A 15,256-nucleotide genomic window follows, 5' to 3' on the forward strand; every position below is an offset into this window, starting at 1 on the left:
CTCTCTGGCCCGGCCCATCCAGACAGTTTTACCCAGCAAAGAGGACACCTGTCCAAGCCCTGAGCAGCCGGTTTCTCCAGGAGATTGCTGTGGGAAATGGTGTCAAAGGCTTTACTAAAGCCTGGGTAGACCCACAGCCTTCCCCTCATCCACTAAGCAGGTCACTTGTCACAGAAGGAGATCAGGTTAGTGAAGCAGGACCTGCCTTTCATAAGCCCATGCGGACTGGGCCTGATCGCCTGGTTGTCCAGTATGTGCTGCATTATGGCACTCAAGATGATCTGCTCCATAACCTTCCCTGGCACCAAGGTCAGACTGACAGGCCTGTAGTTCCCCAGATCCTCCTTCTGGCCCTTCTTGTAGATGAGGCTGTAGAAATGAAGGAGCTCCCCTCCCTGGTGCAGCTCCCACAGCTGTGCTCACTACTGCTGTCCCGTACTGGCACAAGAGCAGGGCACAGCCAGCAGCCTAACACCCAGGCAGCAGCCTGTTCCCACTGGAGCTCTGTCAGGGAAGCTGCATCAGTGATGGTGGGTGGAAAGCTTGCGAGGCCATGGCTTTCTGCTGTGTGCATACCACTGCTCCCTCGTGGAGGTGGCAAAGCTTCCGCGCCCTTCCTGCACGACCTTCCTGCGCAAACTGCTGGCGCAAACTGCTGCTCCATGCCCTTGCTGCCATGCCACGCTCCGTCTGACCACCCTGTTGGCCTCACTCCTGGTCCCTGACACTCCCTAAGGCCTTCTTTTATAGATGTGGGGGCTTGGCCACCGCTGTTCCTGAGCCTACCCAGGTCCCACCAGCTACTCTAGCAAAAACTTTGGGCTCCTGATGACTCCCTCAGCTCCTCCTGAGGTTCCTCTGGTTTGGGTCGCCCCTGAGCACTGCGCTGGAGTGCTCCACTGCGGATCCTGCCAGCACTGGAGCTGCTTGTCTCAGCAAGCAGAACTTAGCCTTTAGCTTTTGAACTTAAAATTTCTGGCCTGAACAAGACGATGCTATTTTAGTTTCTTTAACTTGAGTAATACAGTCATGGGATCACATCAGCCCAATTAAAGCATCCTGTATACAATGGTAGTTCTACTGTACCCTTCACTTACTGTTATATTAACTTGAACCCCCTGGAAAAAAGGAGTTCTGTGAAAGGCATATCTGGTGACAGTACTGTGAGCTGGGGAATTTCCGAGTTAGCTTTAAAGATGAAATATTTATACAAATAGGTCTTATTCTGTCAACAGAGCAAATCAAGATTGAAAACATGCAGAAAAATCTTTTCAAAGTCATCTGTGATCTGTACATGATAAATTGGCTCAAGGTCAGAGGCCAGACTCTGTGCTGCACTTCTCTGAGGGCATACCTCTGAGGTAGAGGTCCGAGGGGGATGGGACAGTTAGAAAGGATAATACATTCCATACACTTCAGCCTAAATAACTCCCAGATTCTGACCTGCCTCAAGGTAAAATCCTCAGCAAGATCTGCTGTAGTGTATGGCAGCTTCCTCACTGCTGTCCACAAGCTGTTCCACAGCCCAGGGCTGCAACAGCCTACTGCTCTAAACTTATCTTCACCTACCGAGAGAGAACAGGGGCGCATATGGACGCTACTCCTTCGTGGGGCAATCTTAATACTTACTTTGGCCTCTGTATACGTCAGAAAAGGCCATGCCAGGATTAGGTGTCTTCTCTTGCAGATCACAGTACGTGACTGCCTTTGATAATGCAATTCACAAAGGAGGCTGGTTCGTGTGAATTGTTCCTGATCCAAACATAGGGTGGTAGAGACACATATCTGAGATGAGGAGACACTAGTGATTGCCTGTGAACTACGGTGATAACGTGCATTTAGCTGTGCTTCCCATCTAAAATTGACAATTAGAAAACATTTCTCAACTGTGTGGTACATTGTATTTCTTCAGAAAACACCAACCTTTCACTGGTTTACGAACACGACTTTCATCGACTATAAGGTGGAAATGTCGCTCTAAGGAAGAACAGACCCACTCTGTTCGCAGAACAAGTTTTCCCTTGACACATTACTTAAATAAAGACATTTTATGCAGTAAGGATGTGACCTACCTTTTTAGTCTGATTCACATTTACCAAACTGCAACTTCAAAATGCCTTTGCCATGAAGCTGAAGAATCTGGTTGTATTCTTTGGGCATCGCATGGAAACCCGGTTTAGGCAGCTGGTTGTCATAATAGTGATGGCTGATTGGCATCTTCTCTGTGGATTTTGAAAAAGGCCAGAAGCCATAGAGCTTCACATTCTCACACAGCTCAAGAGCAGCACTAGTGATCATAAAACCAGATGACAACCGGTAGGCTTTCACACCCTTAGTTCTCCAGAACTGGGCAAGACTTTTCAGATAGGTGGGGTGAAAAAATATTGCCCTTTGGGTTGCTCTGAACTCTTGTAGAGTGTGATATACTTTAAAAGAAGTGGCTGTGTTGCTTCTGAAGGAAAATGCTGGCAGTAAGAGGAAAGCATCTCCATAGACTGCAATGTTCTTCAGAAATTCTGTCTTCTTCTCATTCAGTTTGTTGTATCTGCAAAGTACAACAGTTTAGGAAAAGAGTGAATGGAATGTACTATTGATATAAATATTACAGACTAAAACAGCACAGCTGCACTTGCATATATATGAGTTATGAATTCTGCTGTATCAGTTCAGCATGTTTACATTGCAAATTTATACCCACCTGTTATATGTTGTCATGTGTGCAGTTTTGAAAATCTGGCTTTATTGTATAGTAAGAACACACTTCAAAGGACTGAATGGGCAACATGGGAGCTACTGAAGCAGATCAAATTCACTGCTAATGAGACCACGACCTGATCTATTCAAGAAATTTCAAAGGAAAATGAAAAAAAAAAAATTTATAAGTTCTCTGTTTAAAAATACATGGACTGTGATATGTACTTCATGTGTTTGTGAAATATGTTTCTTACATCAATAGGTATACAATAACCTCTCTCCATAATCTGGGTGTCTGCCCTGTGTAGAAATACAAGTATGCATGTGAGCAGTCTTGGAGTGTTAAAGATCAGTGTGTGCTCAAGATTTGCAAGGTCTTAGCGGCTTTTGACAAACTTTTAAAATAGCTGAAAATATAGGCATGTCTATTTATATCCTTCGAGTACAAAGAGAAGACATGGAGATCTGTAAAGATATAACTTCACAAATGAAGAGGATTTATCCTCAGATGCTTTGGTTCCCCAACAAACAGCAAAGAGACTTAGTTCTCACCATTTTCCGTGCCCCCAAATATTGAACAGTGAACTTCCAGAGCTATCAAAGAAGTAATAGAAGACACAGCTTGTTTCTTCTATAGGTCTGGGCTGTCTGAATCACCTGAATACATGGCGTTTGCACCCCTTTTGGGATTCAAAGCACTGGGTCCCTTTTTGTAGGTAGTTGTCTATCTGAGCAGTGTATTTTAAGGGCTACCAGAGCCCACTTTTCACAATTGATATTATCCCACTCCCCCTTCAAGTCTAGTTTAAAGCTCTGTCAATGAGCCCTGCTAGCTTGGAAGCAAAGACCCTTTTCCTCCTTTGAGAAAGGTGAAAAACCCAAAGCTGTGGCAGTGACACCAGCCACGGAGCCATGTAGTAACAGGGTCCCTCTGTTTCTTCCAGAGTTGCTGGCTGCAACTGAAGGAGAGAGGAAAAAATAACCTCCAGATTCCAGTGTTCCAGATTCCCTTACCAACTTCAGGCCCCAAGGCCCTGAAGTCTCTTTTGATCACCCTTGGACCATGCACTGCAGCTTCATTGCTATCTACATGGAAAAGCAGTAATGGGTAATAGTCTGAGGACTGCTCCAGGCTACGAAGTTTCCTACTGGTGTCCTCAACCTGGGGCCCAGGGGGGCAGCAGACTTGTCCAAGAGGAGGGTTTGTCTAGCATACTGGACCTTCTGTTCCCTTCAGGAGGGAGTTGCCTACAACTAGAAGCTGTCTTTTCTTCCTCGTGGAGGTGGTCATGATACAGGGGGTAGACCTTTCTGACCTTGGCAACACCTTTGGTGTAGATGGACCACTGTCCACATCATCCATTGACTGGCCTTCCACATCCACAGCCTCATACCTGTTGTACGGAGGCACCTGGGGAGGCGAGGTGGGCAAGGAGGGGGTTCACCTCCCACCCTGAGCGTTGGCTTGCCTCCATAAGGAGCGTTCAGGACAGAATTCAGATCTCTTCTTCCTTAGCTAGAACCCAGGACAACTCAACCTCGTCTTGTTTTCCTTTCCAGCTCTGCCACTGTAAGGTGCAGTGCAGCCCAGCTCCATTAGGACATAGAAGAACTCTGTTTCTTTCCTCCAAGAGAGTTCACCTACATTGTACACCCTGACAGACACAGTTCAAAAGCTGATTAACCTCAGCAATAATGACATCAGATTAACCCATACCCAAACATAGAATTAGAAATTAAAGTGAAAAAAGTCAGGATAGGTTTTTTGAGAGAAGAAACAATCTTAGGTCTGATAAATCTTGCCAAGTTGGTTCCTGCACCTCCTTCAAAAGCATTTACAGTGTTCTGTGAAGATTTAAATAATTATTTTTTTAAAATCCTAAAGTCTCTCATAATCTCATTTTGTCCTCACACAGGTTTCACTCCTAATTCCTTCAGTGTAACTCCTAATAATCCCAGTGTGGCTTAATTTGGCTAAAAATATGAGTGCAGCTGTGGCAAACCACTTTGACCAAGCCCAGACACATCGTGCATCAGCCACCAATGATGCTGAGTCACTGGACAGCTTTCCTTCCTCATACTCTTGTGTAGCCCCACTAACACCAAGGAGCTAAATCTATTTTTGGGGAAGCAATAATTCATCTTAATTTAAGTCAAAAAGGGCCGGGTGAGCATCAGGGTAGTTAGCACTCACTGCAAAAAAAAAAAAGAGTTCTCTCCTTGAATCAATGACAAATGACTGTTATGTCATTTCTGTGCTCACTGTACTTTTTCCTTCTTTCTTTAAAGGGGAAAAAAAAAAGGTTTGCCTGATGTTGTCTATTTGACAAATACAGATATGACAGACAATAAGATACAGTAAGATCAGTAAGCAGTAAATAACATGCCACAGCAGTCCTTTTCATAGATAAGCTGCAGTTCCAGCCTGCTGAAGATGTCAGATTAGTCAGACTGGCCTTATTAGATTTTCTTTTCATCAAGAAGGTGAAAAAAACCCCAACTTTGCTTAAAAAGAAGTGTGTGAGCAGCTTTCTTACGGATAGAGAAAATGGATTACAGAAACTGGGCCTCCATTCAGGAAACAGCCTTCATCCAAACAGACCCTAAGCACGTTACCTAAACACATGTGCTTACAGTCCTACTGATAGAGTCAGACACACATTTCCAAGCTTTCCTGATTTATGATTACAATTCCTATCTTATGCTGGGAGTCATTAGGGTGGGGAGAAAAGTTCTCATTCATCAATTTTACTCTGTCATAAATTGTGGATTGGTGCCAATTGAGGCAGTTGCTAATCTGGGTATTGCCGACTCCTTTCTGCTACAAAAAAGGCCAGGTTTAACCGATTTCCATTTAGACTGGTACATCTTTTACATGGGAACTAAGGCTTAATGAAGTAATCTGCATGCACTGCTCTCTATGCTGGTATCCCAACGGATTTCCAACAAAATCTAAATCATGTCAAACAATTATACAATATTGCAAAGAAACAGATTTGCAGCAGTACTTACTTCTGAGCTATGATACTCGGATTAACAGTCACAAGGTTTGTTTTATTGCCAACATCTTTGCTAATGCTTCCTGTGGTTGGAGGGAGGTTACACCTGAAATTCAGAAACACTGACTTAAACAGATGCGCCCCAGAAATGCTTCACAGTTATTATTTCCAAATTCCTCTCTTGTGCAATGACACTTTCATGTCAGCTCCCACGGATCTCTAAGCACTTTACGAATATTAAATAAGGCTTACAGCACTTATAGTAAAAATACTTAATCTACTGTACAGATGGTTAAAATAGGGCACATAGACCTCATTTTCATAAATCATATCACAAATCAGCAGCAAATTTAAAATCCTGGAAGGAGCCAGTCCATGAATGCCCTAGGTTCACTGCTAGGAAATACTGACCCTGTTGCCTAAACAATGCATTTCTTCTGAAAGTCTTCCATTATTTCCTGTTTAAAAACAGTCTGATTGATACCAGTCCCTCAGCTTGCACAGCAATGTTGACGGCTGTTTCATGACACAACAGCGTAACGCCCTCAATTGCAGAAACAGTTGTTTCTGTAAACAGGTAAAGAAAGCATTTCTTTTAAAGTGAGTCAGCCACTTAGTAAGTTTTGCATCTTCGTATGCAGATATCCCATTTTTAAAAAGACTGTTATCTAACTGGAAAGACTTCTTTTTTTTTTTTTTCTAATTTGAAAAGCCCAAGTATTAGTCAAAAGCAGGATACAAAATCCAGCAGACTGTGTGACTGGGCATCACTGAGAAAAGAACCTTCGCTTGGTGACTCTGTTCCCTTGAAGGAACTATAGAGTGTGAGTCACGTACTGAGAGAGTGGGCCAAATGATGCCCTGAGTATGCCTGGTTTTATCCACAGTCTATAGAGGGAGCTGAAAAAAAAAAATACTGAAATTAGATGTCTAATTTTTTGGATGGCTAACAGAAGGTGAGACAAATACCAGTGCAGTCAAACAACTGCATTAGTGAGCCAACCTAAGGCTAAGTAAATCCTTTGTTAAACCCAAGGTAAAGGTAAACACGTGACATTTAATACCAGTCTTTCTTATTTCAATTTCAGGGTTTTCTTTATCCTCTTCTTCTGATTAAAAAAAAGAAAAAGAAGAAATAAGGTTCCTTTTCCTAAGGGATGTTAAATGAACAGAAATTTCAGGTTCTCAGATAATCACATTTCACATCACTGGCAAGGAATCCTTGCAATCATAGATCATGTATCCGTACAATCTTCCCTTTACTTAGGAAGCAGTGTTGTGAAATCTGCAAAGCAGGAGGACTATCCTTGAAGAGGCAGAAACGAAGAGTTGTCAAGATCCTTCCTCACCGCTACAAACTGGTATTGCCATCTTCCAAGCCTGCCAAGTTTTTACAAACATCTGACACCCTTCAGTAAGACAAAGCAGCTCCTACCTAAACACAAAGTCAGAACGATCGATTTCAGCTCCGCAGCTGGAATTTTTCAGAATGCCTCCATTTCCAACCACAGCACAGGTCTTGAAGGGATACACTGAAAGAGGAGAGGACTGCAAACAAATAAAAAGACACAGCCAATGCCTTATAAATCTTTTGATTGTTTCTTCGCGTCTTTAGTCATTTGTCCTTGCGAGTTTAATCCGGTAAATCCCAGTGAAAGCATTCATCGTTCAGCAGACAGGGTTGCCAGGCCTGAACAGCCAAGAGCCAAAAATAGGCAGCAATGGATTTCTATCATCAGCATTTGAGGGAATAATACTGGATTTGTAAAACTGGATGAACAACTTCTAAATACATTTAACACAAAAATTATCTAGTAGTGGACTGAATCCTTGACAAGGTAAGGAACTGAGTTGTACTGAAGATAGTTTAAATTAACTCATTTTCCTGTGCACTGTAACAGACCGAGGGTTGTCACATAGTCATTGACTTTGTCAGCTAACAGAAGGTAACTGTAAATGCTCATTATTTTGTCATCACACAATACATTCGATGTAAAATCATGAATTTAGGGGAACTTAAAGATGCTGTAAAGGACAACCACATGGCTTGGCTTAACTCATGGTGACTGTGATGGCTAACTGAAGAGGTTACTGTTTCTGGCTGTTCACCCACTCTACTCCTCTTCTTGTCAGAGGTTGCTGTCTCGCAGTGGGGAAGCTGAATGGGAGCGAAGTGCATCCACTTGTGAACCAGCACGGATCACAACCAAGCAAATTAATGTCAATTGTTGGCTCTTTCAGTTGGCATTAATATAGTTGGCTGTTATCTCAAGGTCTCAGAAACATCTCATACATCTCATTCAGCCTCTCCTGCTGTGGGAGCACTGACATCCAACAGAGGCCAACAGACAGGCTACTTCAACTGCAGAAACTGAACCCGCTAATAAAACTGAGTCAAAGCTTGCTTACACAAAGTGTTATCTTTCCTCATTCTCACATCAGCTTGCCCAAAGAGAAGCAGGAAGGGACATTTATGAACAAGACGAAAAGTGTGGGGAAAGTGGTAGATATCACATTGACTGGCAATATATTAAAAAACAACATGTCCATATACTTTGTTCAATTCTGCAAAGACAGTAGGAGAACACAAATGCCAGACAACTCTGGCTAGCTTACCGGGTTCACAGGCACATAAAACATGCTACTTTTTTCTTTCGTTCAGTTTAAATTTGGAACTACTGTAACCTCTATTGCAAACAAAGCTTTTAGTGATTCACAGCATCATTAGGAAGGACCAGACTCACAGCAGCTGGGATTCAGCTTCCTGAGGAGGGGGAGTGGAGTGGGAGATGTTGATCTCTTCTCTCCAGTATCCAGTGACAGGATGCATGGGAATGGTTCAAAGCTGCACCAGGGGAGGTTTAGACTGGACATGAGGAAGCGTTTCTTTACCGAGAGCGTGGTCAAACACTGGAACAGGCTTCCTAGAGAGGCGGTCGATGCCCTGAGCCTGTCAGGGTTTGAGAGGCATGTGGACAATGCCCTTAACAACACGCTTTAACTTGGCCAGCCCTGAACTGGTCAGGCAGTTGGACTAGGTGATCTGTGTGGGGCCCTTCCAACTGAAAGAGTCTATTCTATTCTATTCTACTCTATTCTATTCTATTCTGGTTTACCACCAAAATAGCCTTCATAAGTTATATGTCCAAGCCTGCACTGGAAATGTCATGGGAATATGAGGAATATGAAATATTGTTCCAGACTGAAATGCCCTTGAAAATGTGAATGAGAAAAGCAAGGCAAACGTTGTTAGAAGATTCACCCCTGAATTCAGCTGGCTTCCAAGCCAGGCTGCAACTTGTGTTCTGTAGCAACTCTACCTATAATCAGATCTATGATGCTCTGTCCATGCCTCCACCACTGCAGAGGAAGGCCAAAAAGAAGTCTTACAAGGTGAATGAATAAGTGCATGATGCAGGGGGGTGAAGGGTCTCCTCCGCAGGATTCCAAAAAAGCAGCTCTATTACCAACCCAAAATATCTATGATACTGCAATTATAGTAATAGGTAAAGATACAGTTCTTACCACAGGCAGCATCTTAAAAATGTCCTCTGTAATGAGGATGTTCTTTTTACTGTCCACTTCGTAACTCATGTTACTTCCCAGTGGGGTGTTGTTTTGAGAAGCAATAAAATTGTGAACTGCATCGCAGCAGGAAGCTAATTCTGACCTGCAAAAGACCCAAACAAAACCTGCTCAAAGACTGGCAAGTAAGTAGGAGAGCGGTGGTAGAGAACTAGATGAATGAAACCCAGTTCTAATTAACTAAACAACAGCTATATGTACCTCTATAATGTAATTTCCCTTGACTTGCTTGCAGAGCAAGTCCACTTTCACAGCAAATGTTCAGAAACTAATCAGACCAAGAACTCCTTTTCTTAGCCTGTTTTTCTCCCTTGGTCTCCCTTTCCCATAAAAAGTTGTAATCAGTCTTCTCCTTATTATTAATTGCTAAGATTATTATAGAAACACTGAGAGACTTCAGTCCCCAAAGAATTAATGATGTGATTTCAATCAACACAGAACAAGTGATTGTAACAAACTAGAAGGCTGAAGAAAGAAAGAACCAAGGAGATGAAAAGAACGGTGATGGGAAGTACTGGCTATAGTATTTGGTGAACAGCAAGATGGTTGTGAGCCAATTAATTAATAATTCATTGCTGCAACTGTTCAGCACAGTTTTCCTGCGCACAGCATCACAGATGTTAAATAGATTACATCACAACTTGCAAATAAAGAAGATGGACATCTTGGTGGTAGAGACAGACAGCTTTGCTGCTCCCCAAAACACCTAGCGGAAGTCCATAAATAGATAAGAGTTGTAAGGGATTCACTCAGACTTTATGTAGGAGTGAAGGCTACCACCTATCTTACAATTCTGGTTACCTCCAAACTTATAAAAATATTACGTGTGTAAACATCCTGTATCATTAACATTGAAATGCAATGAAAAGCCCCATCAGTCCTGAAATGCCGTAATTCATTTTGCTTTAGGGAACGATGTTCTCTCTGCTGCTGCCACTGGACCCAATTTTAAGACTCTAAGGCTGAAATATTCATGACCAGCCATTATCTATCAACTGGTAGGACATAGCTCTCTCATTAGGTAAGATACTAAGAGAACTACTAACGATTCAGAGAATAAAATTCACTGACAACAGAATTGCTTGGAATTTTGAAGAAGGTAACACAGCAGAGAAAAGGTAATTCCTGTCCTACGGCTGAAGGTTAACTGGAAAAAACCAAGGACATATTTATAGTTAAGAGCCAGAGGAATAGAAAAGTTTTATTTCATACTTTTTCAGTGAGTATGGTAAACCAACCCGTTGGAACTAGTTAAACAATACAGGCCAAATTCTATTTGAAAGTAAGGTGACCTTATTGCTTCATTCGGCTTTATCAACAATGTACACAGAGCCAACGTTCTAATAGTAATATTTCTGATGGCGAAGAAGCACAGTCTAGCACATGGAAGAACCCAAGGGTTGTGTTTCCTGGAAGTCAGGGAACAGAAAGAACAGGTCTGGGATAACTCTCAGTCTCATTTCTCTTGAAATAATGGTCAAAATGGGGGAGAAAAGGGTTGGGAAGGTTGGTTTGATTCATACATACAATACCAAAGGAAAGAGTACCATTTCAGCTGTGGGATGGCTTACTGGTATATATTAACCTGGTTTGAATACTGAGCTCTGAAACTCCTGTGTGAGAACACCATGAAGGGCTGAATGATGGGATGGCACAGATCTGAAATAATCATACTATGAGAGTTAACAGGAAATGTTAACAGCAAATATTACTCTTGAGTGAGGAAACAGCAGGATTCAGATTTGCAAAAGCCATATTCAGCTCCAATCCCTGAACACAGTGATTCCCGCTCTCTTGCCTGAAGCCTTAAGGTGTGGGAGGGTGTCTGTCCTCAATGAAAACCACCAGGTACAAGGGTGGTGATGGAACTGAGACTATGCTCCTGTGGGTCAGGAAGTGCACACATGGTGAAAAGCACCGCTCTGGGCACATAGTGTCCTATTTTAAACATGAGGAAAAATACAAATGGAGCAATGAGGCAGAACAGTCAAGTGATTAAGTCTGGAAACACTAGATGTTACTGAATCACTCTTGATGAGAGCCCACTTGCTTTTCTTTCTTGCACACTTTTTCCTACAACCAGCTCATTCTAACCTGTATAGTACTGCAGTAATAAGAGGATTCAGATACCACTGCCAGGCTCTGAGGGCACCTACAAGCCTCACGGCACCCCCTCCCGGGGCCACCCACACCCTGCCTGTGGCCCAGGACCCCTATCAGTCCCCCCTTGGCCATCAGTCCCTGCCCCAGTGACACCGCAGCAGGCCTGGTCCTCACCTGTGCCCACCCCATCCCCAGGGAGGTGGGGAATCACAAAACCCGTAATTCTGATTTCCTTGAATTTTTTCTTAAAGCTAAATGAAGCAGGCCTAAATATTAACGGTGTCAACAACAGGACGTTCAGAGGAGAAGGAATAATGCCAGAATATTCTTGTCCAGTTTTGGTAAAACAGCAGTTTTGTGTGTGTGATGGCTAGCAGAACCTGAAAAAACAACTGCTGAAAGACAACATTAATTACTACAGATGATGCGTTTTTGCTTTTTATTACTCATTCCACAAGAATGAGTGCTTCAATAAAAGCAGAAACAGCCTGGAAGAAAAACAGGTATCAGAATTAATAACAAAGTAATAGTTTAAATTAATATTATGGATCCACTGAGGAAGTAAAACATCTGGCTGAACACCCATCTCAGACATGCGTAAGAACATGGATGGAGCATGTTGTTTCCCACTGCTATGCAATGAGTCCACACTGAACTGTAGGCAGCAATAGAGGACAGCTGCCTTGATTGTACATGTTTCCAAACCCCTCTGCGTAACAAAAACACTTCACATGGATAGTCCACTCTAGTGGAAGTCAGTAAGTATCTGCAGGCTCTAAACATGCTGATGTAGTTTCTTTGCAGCTCAGGTAGTAGCTTTGTAGCCAAGAAGCTCAACCTTAACTACTGTATCCCTCCCTAGCAGCAAAATTAAGTAGCTCAGCTTGGTTCTGCATTCATATGAATATATGCATTTTAGCTGGTTCAGCGCTTGCTTGCTGCATGTGCCTGCTGACAAGACACCGTGTGCACACATCCTGAAGAGACTGCAAACATCTCAACATCTTCCTTCCAACAACTCCATCTGAACCAGCCACAAGGGCTAAAGCGGTCAACGGTTAGTCAAGGGCTGCTAGCAGTTTCTCAGCTGGTTCAAAAGCCAGCACTATCCTTATCCTGCAGTGATTCTTCCCAGGAATGGGAAGAATCTTTACTAAATAAGGGTGAAATTTGTCTGTATGCAAAGAGATTCTGCAGAGTTTAAAAAATCCCCACTCCTCCAAACCACTGGTACATGCAGCAAGAGGACCTTTCATTCATCCTCCTGCAGGAAGTTTTTATTCAGAACACCTTATTACATTAAAAATGCTTAGCTAAAGTAATCTTGTTCTGTATTTTTTAAATATTTTATTGAGTTATATATCTGGTGTGAAAAGGTACTTGCTTCTGCACGAAAACTTTACACAGCCTCGTACTATGGGATACAGGAAAAAGTACACCACTGGAATTGTTTGCTCAAGGGACCACTGGGCCAACATAGTTAATCGTGATCCTCAAGAGGTTGCGGTACTCCCAGGGGAACATGAGCCTGCAAAATCAAACCAAACTGTGTGAACTTGTTGGATCAATTCCAGAGGAGGCCATGAAGATGATCAAAGGCCTGGAGCATCTCTCCTGTGAAGAAAGGCTGAGAGAGGTGGGCTTGTTCAGCCTGGAGAAGAGAAGGCTCCAGGGAGACCTTATTGCAGCCTTCCAGTACCTGAAGGGGCTACAGGAAAGCTGGGGGGGACTTGTTACAAGGTCCTGCGGTGACAGGACAAGGGCTAACAGGTTTAAATTGAAAGCGGGGAGGTTTAGATTAGGGATTAGGAAAGAATTCTTCCCGGAGAGGGTGGTGAGGCAGTGGCACAGGTTGCCCAGAGAAGCTGTGGATGTCCCCTACCTGGCCATCTTCAAGGCCAGGCTGGATGAGGCTTTGAGCAACCTGGTCTAGTGGAAGGTGTCCCTGCCCACAGCACGGGGTTGGAACTAGATGGTCTTTAAGGTCTCTTCCAACCCAAACCATCCTGTGGTTCTATGAACTGAATAGGATTTCTTCTGTGTAGGCTACACTTCAGTGTGACGCCAGTGCCTGTAGACCTGGGGCCAGAGGGCATCCTTCAATGCTGAGGACAGTGTCAAATATTTCGCTGTCATTATACATTGGACTAAACTGAGAGGGGAAAAGTGGATGGGGATGGACACTACAGAAGTATCAAAATATACAAAAATTGTTCCAAATAGTAGATGTTCAACTGCCTCCTAAGGCAGCGGTGGGGAGGAAAACCATCTTAACTTGCACTAAAGACAGCTTAAGTTCAGTATTAGGAAGCACACTGAAACAGGTTGCCTAGGCAAGGTGCAGAATTTCAACAACTGGAGGTTTTTAATAGGTATCTGGCCAAACTTCTTTCAGTGATGGTCTAAGTCCATTTGATTGTAAGGCACCTTTTACAAACATCTGTACAAGTGAACGGTTGTTTGCAAAAAGAATATCACATCGGTCCCCTTATAAAGCACTTGCACATCATCCACACCAGCAATGCTCACGCAGGCGTAGCTTTGTGGATCCGCAGTTACCAAACACACATGAAAGAGAGAACCCACCACATAAAAGAGCGAGCCAAACACAAAGTAGAGACCAGCAAATACTGAAAGCGGTAACTCCAGTAAGCCCGATGCGAGGTGTATTTCACAGCACAGCTGGTAATATCATTTGGACAAAGGGCAAAGTGTTGCAAGTGACAAGAGTCTGTGGATTACTTATACCCAGAAAAAGTCTATGCTTGCCTAATTGCTTCTTTTAATAGTTCACCTAGCTTGGGTATGTGTAAACATTAGTTCATGGCAGCTATTCTACTATATATGTGAAGACAACGAAGACTTTGAGGTTTCACACTGAAGAGACTGTCATGACAACACAGAGAAGAACCCACAAAAAATTCCACTATATAAGAGCAAAATTTCAAGGGTGCAGGTAGAGACAGTGAGACTACCTTTTATCTGTGTCCACTGCTGTAACAGTTTATAATGAGCAAGCAATTATCTTATTGTACTGCACTGGGGGCTCTAGACAACGATACGTGTTTCTCCAGGCTCTTGTCAATCCCAAGGCAGTAGCATCAAAGTGCAGTGAAGCATATTATGACATATTCCAATCTTTAAGAAAAGAGTGGTTAAATCTGGTATCTGAAACAGAACATGCTGAAGGGGAATGCTATGCTGACAGCCCTTGAACTGCCTATAAATGAAGTAACGCTATAAATGTCTAAGACAATGGAAGCCAACAGGGTTCAATCTGAAATCAAGGCTGAATATGTAAAAAGTGTAATAAAATTTTCAAACCAAAGACTATTTAAAGAGTCTGCCATGAAGACATAATTAACTCAGTCTCATCCAAAATGAGGTTCCCCTTAAGGAATCCTCCAACCTTTTGGGAAGTATATAGTCTGTAGAGCAATTAACAGATTCAACCGTTTCTCCAAACCATCACCAATTACTATCTCGCCGCCCAGCTTTTTTCTCTTCTGAAATAGAAATATGTCTCTGAATACATACTCCAGACTTTACGTATGATCTACTAAACCTAAGCAGCAAATGTACTCTTAAAATCACACTGTAATCTCAGCGTGTATTTTCTTGTATACTGGAATAGAAGGTTTCAGAGTACAGTGGACTTATTGATCTGTTTAGAGTTAGGAAAGCTATTGATTATGTGGTGGTGTGAGCTTATGTAAGCATAAATTGACCTTGCAGGGTATTTTATTTGTGTTTCAACTGTGGTTCATTGCAGTACACAGATCTGTTAAGCAATACTGGTATATATGTTGCAGTGCAGCACGCTACAAATTAATCTCTTCAAGAAGGAGTGGGAGTTTCTAATCTGCAGGAATATT

The 15,256-nt window shown here is 42.8% G+C and overlaps 1 protein-coding gene across 1 annotated transcript in view; it reads right to left on the reverse strand.

The window, feature by feature from the left end:
* Positions 1–2,076: 2,076 nt before the first annotated feature.
* ST8SIA6 (ST8 alpha-N-acetyl-neuraminide alpha-2,8-sialyltransferase 6) overlaps positions 2,077–15,256 on the reverse strand; it is a gene marked incomplete at its 5' end in the record, with an annotated part of 33,239 nt that continues 20,059 nt past the window's right edge. Inside the window, 4 exons of the mRNA XM_010150984.1 lie at positions 2,077–2,545; positions 5,707–5,799; positions 7,129–7,241; positions 9,219–9,363. Coding sequence (XP_010149286.1) covers positions 2,077–2,545; positions 5,707–5,799; positions 7,129–7,241; positions 9,219–9,363 — 820 coding nt within the window. The remainder of the gene's footprint in view (positions 2,546–5,706; positions 5,800–7,128; positions 7,242–9,218; positions 9,364–15,256) is intronic.

The sequence above is a fragment of the Eurypyga helias genome, unplaced genomic scaffold (genome assembly GCF_000690775.1).
Source record: "Eurypyga helias isolate BGI_N326 unplaced genomic scaffold, ASM69077v1 scaffold11024, whole genome shotgun sequence".
NCBI classification, from domain to species: Eukaryota; Metazoa; Chordata; class Aves; order Eurypygiformes; family Eurypygidae; genus Eurypyga; species Eurypyga helias.